Source organism: Mustela erminea, chromosome 19 (assembly GCF_009829155.1).
Source record: "Mustela erminea isolate mMusErm1 chromosome 19, mMusErm1.Pri, whole genome shotgun sequence".
Taxonomy (NCBI): Eukaryota; Metazoa; Chordata; class Mammalia; order Carnivora; family Mustelidae; genus Mustela; species Mustela erminea.
The window spans coordinates 2,692,329-2,700,738 of record NC_045632.1 but is presented as its reverse complement, the minus strand read 5'-3'; the positions used below and the strand labels follow the sequence as shown (position 1 = coordinate 2,700,738).

The window sequence follows — 8,410 nt, the reverse complement described above, 5'->3', positions numbered from 1 at the left end:
TGCCTGCAGCCACCCCTCTCACTGGGGCTTGGGCAGTGAGATGAGCAGGGCCCCGTGGGCTGTGTGCACAGAACAAAGCTTCCACTTCTTTCCTCACAGCCAACCTGCCCCCGACGCTGGCTAAATCTCAGGTGAGCAGTGTGCGCAAGAACCTCAAGCTGCACCTGCTGAGTGTCCTGAAGCACCCAGCCTCCCTGGAGTTTCAGGCCCAGATCACCACCCTGCTAGTGGACCTGGGCACGCCCCAGGCCGAGATCGCCCGCAACATGCCCAGCGGCAAGGACGCCCGCAAGCGGCCCCGAGACGACTCTGATTCCACGCTCAAGAAGATGAAGCTGGGTGAGCTGAGGGGCTAGGCAGGCCTGGCCAGAGGCGGTGGCAAGGAATGACCCCATTCACTTACATTTAACTATGAGTTTCATTTGTATTAGTTAATAGTATATTGCAAATTACAGTGTAAGGATATGACATAGCAGATGAGATCAGAATTATTGAAATTTGTGATGCACATGTAATTATGAATTACTTGAATCGTGCGGAAAGGAATGGAATGAAGTCTCCCTCTTATTCCTGTCCCCAAAATAACCACTCCCTAAGTATTAACCCTTATGTTTTCTTTCAGAAATACCTGAGTTCTCATTTCCTTTGTTTCCTTTATAATTGGATTTTCTTTCTAAAGTAATTTCTTATTTATGTATTTATTTATTTTAGAGACAGGGCTGGTGCAGGGCTGGGGGAGGGGCAGGAGGAGACAGAGAGAGAGAGAGAGAGAGAGAGAGAGAATCCTCAGGCAGACTCCCCACTGAGTGCAGAGCCAGATGCAAGGCCTGATCTCAAAACCTGGAGATGACAACAGCTAAGCCACCCAGGCACCCCTCTGCTGCATCCTTTTAACGGTGGTATTATAGTCTCTAGTGCTTGTGGATTGCTTTAACCAGTCCTCCTGGTGATGGACATTTGTGTCCCCCCGCCCCTTTTTTTTTAAGTGTAGAGATTGCTATAGTATGAGAGTCTTGAGTGCCTGTCCACTTACAAGACAGTTTCCTAGTAGGGGGATTGGTGCATTTAAAACTGTTTTTTTGCCCGCCAGTTTTAATTACTATTTCCTCAAACTTTTTATTCTGAAGTAACTTTGGACATGCAGACAAGTCACAAGAATAGTCCACAAAGCTCCTGCATCCCCTCACACGTTGCACCTCCTTAGCCTCCCTAATTCATCCCACAGCCTTCCTCTGCCTCGTGACCTTGCCATTGTGAAGAGCCCAGGACCACCTTTGGGTCAAATGTCCCTCTCTTTGGGCTCGTCTGCTGTGGCCTCCTGACTGCATCTAGGTTCTGCACTTGGGGGAGGGACACTGCAGAGTTGATGCTCTGACTGTCTCTGTGGGGTGTCAGGAGGCACATGATACCTATTTGTCCCCTTACTGGTGATGGGAGCGTGGATCAGTTGGTTGAAATAGTGCCTCCCAGGTTTCTCTAGTATAAGTGCACTTTTCCCCATTGTAAATCCTAAGTTGAGGAAGACACTGGTACTGTGTAAAACTACCTGTTCCCCTTCACAGTTTGACCCAGTGATTTCTTTTTTTTTTTTTTTTTAAGATTTTATTTATTTATTTGACAGACAGAGATCACAAGTAGGCAGAGAGGCAGGCAGAGAGAGAGAGAGGAGGAAGCAGGCTCTCCGCGGAGCAGACAGGACCCTGGGATCACGACCCGAGCCGAAGGCAGAGGCCTTAACCCACTGAGCCACCCAGGCGCCCCTGACCCAGTGATTTTAACATGTGCTATCGCTCTAATGATTATGAGAAGCTTTCCTTCTGTGTTTATCAGTCGGCATTCTGTTAGGAAGAGCTTTCTTCTCCCTACTTCATTATCCGCTGTGCTCGTGGATTCTCACTTACTCTCCGGACTGTGATCCATTACTCTCGGTACTCATTTTGTGCCTTACACTGCCTCGTATTGAGCCAGGGAAGCCTTTGAGCTGGCTCCGATGACCCCTTGGTGTGTCCCGCAAGTTGTTCTGAGCAGTTCTTACTTTCTGGCACAACATGATGTTCTGGACTCCCCTTGTACTTTCCTTTCTTTCTTTTTTTTTTTTTTTTTAAGATTTTATTTATTTATTTGACAGAGATCACAAGTAGGCAGAGAGGCAGGCAGAGACAGAGGAGGAAGCAGGCTCCCCGCTGAGCAGAGAGCCCGATTTGGGGCTCAGTCCCAGGACTGTGGGATCATGACCTGAGCCAAAGGCAGAGGCTTCAACCCACTGAGCCACCCAGGCACACCACCCCCCTTGTACTTTCCTTACCCCAGCCTTGGAAGCAGCCTTTTCTCCTAAGGAGCCCTGGTTTCTTTTAAGCAGGCAATAGTTTCAAAAGCCAAGATCTGAGTGCTGAATGTGCTCATTGCTACTGTATACATGGACTTTTTTTTTTTTTTTAAGATTTTATTTATTTATTTGACAGAGAGCACAAGTGGCAGAGGCAGGTGTGGTGGGGGGTGTGGGGAAGCAGGCTCCCTCTTGAGTAGAGAGCCCGATGTGGGGCTTGATCCAGGACCCTGAGATCATGACCTGAGCCAAAGGCAGCAGCTTAACCCACTGAGCCACCCAGGCACCCGTGCATGGACATTCTTGATAGCTGTTGCCAAACTGTTTTCCAAAGAACCTGCACCACCATGTGGTGTGTGAATGCCCATTACCCCACTCTTCCTAGCCCTGGGTGCTCCATAAACCCTTTGGGTATAAATGGTATCCCTGGTTTAGGTTCGCTTTCTTGCACATGTTGCAGTCGGGCTGTGTGTGTGTCATTTTACATTTATTAGCCATTTGCGTGTCTGTGAAGTGTCAGTTCTGTTGAGCCTTTCGTAGCTGACTTGTGTGTGCCCTTGCTCTTGGTTAATGCAGAGTGTCAGCTTTCTGTTACGTGTGCTGCAAACTTTTTTAAGAGACTGAATAACAGGGGTGCCTGGCTGGTTCAGTCAGTAGAGGATGAGATTCTTGATTGTGAAGTCATGAGTCCAAGCCCCACACTGGGCCTGGAGCCTACTTAAAAACAAAGAAAAAAAAAACCCTATTACATTGCACCATATTCTGCCATCATCTACTTAAATCATCACCCTATTAAATATTCCAGCTTCAAAAAAAAAAAAAAAAATCTGGCTTCAGGGAACATCTCTGTACATGAAGGTTTTTCTCTGTGCTTTGTATCTTCACTATACATTTATATGAGTTAAGTGTTTAGGCTCAATATCTAGAAGTAGATTTGCTGAGTCAAAAGGTGCATACATTTAAACGTTGGCAGTACAGTCAAATTGCCCTTCTAGAAGGCCATACCAGTTCACATCTGCACAGTCCATACCCCTACTAACAGCTGCCGCTACCAGCCTTTTTATTTTTTTGTCAATCATGTAGGCAAAAAGACTATCTTATTAGGTTGTCTTTATGTTTCGTGATTCTTGGTGAGGTTGAGCCTATTTCAGAGATAGAGGTTTTTAAACAATAAAGCTCAGGGAAATGACTAGTTAATCTTTTCACCTTCTTGGAGTTTCGTGTCATCAGCCAGGCTGGTGTGGCTTATTCCCATTTCATAGATGAGGAGAACAGGGCACGGACAGAGGCAGGTCTTTTCCCCAAGGTCACGCGATGCTTTGATGGCAAAGCACGGCTGTGGCCCAGCTCTTCGCCCGCTGCACTCTGCTGCTTGCTAGGGCCGCCTGGATGCAGGGACCCCACTGGGCTCCCTGGGAGGGGGAGGGCCTGTTGCTCACTCTGACACCAGCATCTTGTCTCCTCCTTTCTCAGAGCCCAACCTGGGGGAAGATGATGAGGACAAGGACTTGGAGCCAGGTCCGTCAGGAACCTCTAAGGCCTCAGCCCAGATCTCAGGCCAGTCAGACACAGACATCACAGCTGAGTTCCTGCAGCCCTTGCTGACACCTGACAATGTGGCCAATCTGGTGAGGATGAATGCGGGCCATTTCCCACAGGAAGGAAGGGTTTCCCGTCCTTTTCCTACCCTTCACTCCACACTGCCCACCTCTTCCAGATGGTATTAGTTCCAGCACACCACTCCGGTCTCGGTGTTGGGATGGTGTGGTCCAGTGGGCCCTCTCTATCTTGGATGGACCTTTTCTCTGATCTTTACTCCTTTAGGAGATCCCTTGTCACCAACCCCTGAACCATCCCTCTTTGGATAGTCTGAGTCCCTGTCCAAACCCCACCCCTCTCCTCTCCTTTGAAGGCAGGGCAGGGTAACTGGAGAGCAGACCGCACAACTTACTTGCTAAGTGATGTGGGATTAGCATGGTGGGGTGAGATGGCCCCCTTTTTCCTTAGATTCTCAAAGATAATCCTGCTCTACAGTGAAAGAACCACTGGCTCGAGCTGATGGTGTGGGGGGCGGGGGGTAGCTCCCATCGGTCCTCAGGCTGTAGCAGCGCCCAGGCCTTTACATTGGGTGCTTATGACAGTGCCTCTTCCCCTGCTCACCATCGGTCTTCTCTCTGCCTAGAGGCTCCACGGGGCTTAGTTCTTGGGAGAAGGAAGTTGGGTTTTTGTCACAAGGGTAGCAAGAGGGAGTTTTCTGTCCCACTCAGATCTCTTTGGTGAGCTCCAGCTTGGAAACATGTCTGCCTCTTGCATTGTTCTCCCCTTGGAAGTTCCGCAGGCACTGCAGACTCATTCATTATGTCAGAATAAACCTGTGGAATTTCTCCCCGTGCTCCTCTGCAGGCTGTCAGTGTCCTGTGTTCTTGGCACGCCTGCCTCCTGGTTCGCGACCCACAGACCTGGAGTTAAGCTCTTTGCCTCCCTGCCAGGCCTTCTCCGTCTCCCCTGGCCCCCGCCTGGCCCTGGCTCTGCCTGTCTGCGCCCTGGCTTTGGCTTCCATTCCCCTTGCTATGGCCAGAAGTATAGCTTGTGAAGCTTTCCTGCTCCAGCCCTGCCATGGCTCTTTGTTTCCTTCCAGAACCAGTCTGAATGAATGCAGCTTGCTGAGGCTCTGTCTGGGGCTTCCGTTAACTCACTGTACCTGGTCTGTCCTCTTCACATCTTCAAATTATTGGCCTAAAGTTTTTCACAGGATTCTTTTTTATCTTTATAATACCTGCTGTCTGCATAGTAATGTGCAGCTTTTTTGTCTCAAGCATTGGGTCCTTCACTCCTTTTTTTGTTGTTCAGTCTCACCATCCATTTGTTTGGTTATGGTCATTCCAAAGGACTGGCTCCGAAGTTTCATTGGTACTCTTTTATAACCTTTTCTGTTGTTGTTTTCTTAAGATTTTATTTATCTATTTGACAGAGAGAGAGAGCACAAGCATGGGGAGAGACAGAGGGAGAGGGAGAAGCAGGTTCCCTGCTGAACAGGCAGCCCGATGTGAGACTCAATCCCAGGACCCTGGGATCATGACCCGAGCTGAAGGCTCTACCGACTGAGCCACCCAGACGCCCCACCTTTTCCGTTTTATTTCTGTTGTCTTTATTCTTTTTTTTTTTTTTAAAGATTTAATTTATTTATTTGATAGGCAGAGATCTCAAGTAGACAGATAGAGAGAGAGGAGGAAGCAGGGTCCCCGCCGAGCAGAGAGCCCGACATGGGGCTCTATCCCAGGACCCTGAGATCATGAGCTGAGCCGAAGGCAGAGGCTTTAACCCATTGAGCCACCCAGGCGCCCCTGTTGTCTTTATTCTTCCCTGCTGCTTTCTTTGAATATTTTACCCTAGCATTTTATGTTAAATGTTTCACTTAGTAGTTTTCAGCAGTCTTTTCCAATGTAAGCATTTAAGAATCTGATTTTCTGCGTAAGAACCATTTTAGTAGCATCCCACACATTTTGATTTGTAGTGATTTCATTCTCTCTCTGTTCTAATTATTTCCTTATTTCATATATATATTTAAACATCTAAGCGTGTAGGGAGTTGGAGATGACTTTTTGTTACCAATTCCTGACAAAACTGGATGAGTTCTTATTAAAATACCGATTTTTATTTTTATTTATTTATTTTTTTAGCCTGTTTCTGGTTCATAGGACATCCTTCACTGAACTTAGGCTTTCTGGGCAGGGTTCTGCTGCTGCTCAGCCTTCCTCCGTGCTGCTCCTCTGCCTGGAATCCATACCCCGCTCCCCCTGCGTCAGCCTGACACTGGCCCTCCTCTCAGTTCTCAGCCTGGCTGCTACTTCCTAGGGAGCCAGAGCAGCGCCCTCCTGACCTGTCTCCTGCCCCCTTTATTTCCCGGTCTCGTGCACCGCACTGCACCACTGTTCGTTCTCTCTCTGACTTCCCCAGGAGTCTGAGCCCCATGGCAGCAGGCCCAGGGCTCTCTGAGTCACTGCCCTGTCCCCAGCCTTGGCCTGGGTGTAGAACAGAGGCTTGTTGAGTTTGTGAGTAAGGAAGGGCTGACTCCTCTCCTGGCCATCTTGCAGGTCCTCATCAGCATGGTGTATCTGCCTGAGGCCATGCCCGCCTCTTTCCAAGCCATCTATACCCCAGTGGAGTCAGCAGGCACTGAAGCCCAGATCAAGCACCTGGCTCGGCTCATGGCCACACAGATGACGGCTGCAGGACTAGGGCCAGGTGAGTGTCCTGCAGTGCTGACCCAGGCCAAGGGTTGGCACTGTGGCTGCTGGGTTCCCCTTCCTGGAAGAGTGCCTCCTACCATGGTACAAATGAAACTCACGTGAGATGGTAGGTTATAGGTCCCGTAGATACACTGAGTGCTTTGTAATTTCAGGCCCTGGACTTTGAATGCGGTGGACCTGGATTTGAGGTCTCAGTTGAATCAGACTGCCTCAGCCACTCAGTAGCAGTGTGACCTTGGTCAAGTTACTGAACCTCTCTGACTTGGGTTTTCCTACGTTAAAAGTACTAGGGAGATATAAACTATGTACAGAGAAACACAACTCTTAACTGTACATCTTCGTGAGTTTTCACAAATTGGACACACTCATATAGCCACCACCCAGATGGAGATAATAGACTATTTCCTCCGGAACATTCCTTCTTGCCCCTATCCAGTCAGCACTGATGGCAGCCCATCCCCTGAGAGAATCACTTTTCTGATTTCTGTCTCTATAGATTGATTTTTCTGGTCCTGAACTTCATATAAATGGGATCCTAGAGAGTCTGGCTTCTTTGGCTCAGCATAAGTGTTTTTTGTTTGTTTATTTAAGTTTTGTTTTTGTTTTTTTTTTTTTTAATTTTACCAGCAGTTGGGGGGGAGCACATGAGTGCATGAGCAGGGGGAGAGGCAGAGACGCAGGCTCCCCGCTGAGCAGGGAACCCAATTTGGGGCTTGATCCCAGGACTCTGGGATCTCGACCTGAGCGGAAGGCAGATGCTTAACCAACTGAGCCCCTCAGGCACCCCTTTGCATAAGTTTTTGAGAATCCTCTGTGTTATGTGAACCACTGTTGCTCAGTAATATTTCCTTACACAAACACGCCATTGTCTGTTTGTCCACACCCCTGTTGATGGATCTGTGGCTTGTGTCCAGTCTTTGACCATTGTGAGTGAAGCTGTACAAGGGTTTTGGGGGGTTTGTTTGAGGTTGGGGTTTGTTGGTCTTTTTGTTTTTGTTTGGTTTACATACAGACGTTTTGGTGCACACATGCCCTCATTTATCTTGAGTATACACTAACGAGGGGATTATTGGGTCATAGGTTAGGGTGTATTCAGTGCTCTTAGAAGCTGCTCATCAGCGTTCCAGCGTGGCTGTGCCATTTGCTACCCCCACCCATGGTAAACGGCACATCTAGTTTGAGCCTTGGTTGTATGCAAAGTGGGGATAAAAAGTGTGCCTGTTTCAGAACGACGTTTTGCAGATCGAGATGGGCTTTGTGTGTACAAGGCTTGCACACAGAAGGTTCCTGGAGGGGAGCAGAGGTGTGTGGTGTTCCTGGAGCCCATTTGCTCCCTCCCCCTCAGGTGTGGAGCAGACCAAACAGTGCAAGGAGGAGCCCAAGGAGGAGAAGGCGGTGAAGCCAGAGAGCGTCCTGATCAAGCGGCGTCTGTCGGCCCAGGGCCAGGCCATCTCGGTGGTAGGCTCCTTGGGCGCCATGTCTGCTCTAGAGGAGGAGGCGCCCCAGGCCAAGAGGAGGCCGGAGCCCATCATCCCTGTCACACAGCCCCGGTGAGTCCCCTATGCGTGCACGGGGGTGTGCACGCGTGTTAAAGGCATACCAACAAAGACAGGTGGGGCTGGACGAGGGTCTGATTACAGAGTCAATGCCACCATAACCGCCAAGCCTTAATGGTTGTTTTCTTTTACATAAAATGCCCCCTTTCTTTCTTCTGTCTAAAGCTGGAATGACAGAATCTATCTCTGAGGATCAAGGGAGATGAGTTCATAGTGATAGATCATTAAATTAGATAACTCCTGGGGTGGGAAGTGAATTTGATACAAAGTATTTAGCA

The 8,410-nt window shown here is 48.8% G+C and overlaps 1 protein-coding gene across 3 annotated transcripts in view; it reads left to right on the top strand.

Annotated features, from left to right (window-relative positions):
* The window catches only part of SYMPK (symplekin), a 36,591-nt gene that overhangs the window by 13,071 nt on the left and 15,110 nt on the right, over positions 1 to 8,410 (top strand). For 2 of the 3 annotated variants that reach the window (XM_032326386.1, XM_032326388.1), the window contains 4 exons: positions 100 to 339; positions 3,800 to 3,954; positions 6,421 to 6,571; positions 7,922 to 8,126. In XM_032326386.1, coding sequence (XP_032182277.1) covers positions 100 to 339; positions 3,800 to 3,954; positions 6,421 to 6,571; positions 7,922 to 8,126 — 751 coding nt within the window. The remainder of the gene's footprint in view (positions 1 to 99; positions 340 to 3,799; positions 3,955 to 6,420; positions 6,572 to 7,921; positions 8,127 to 8,410) is intronic. The other variant, XM_032326387.1, reaches the window with a different exon arrangement.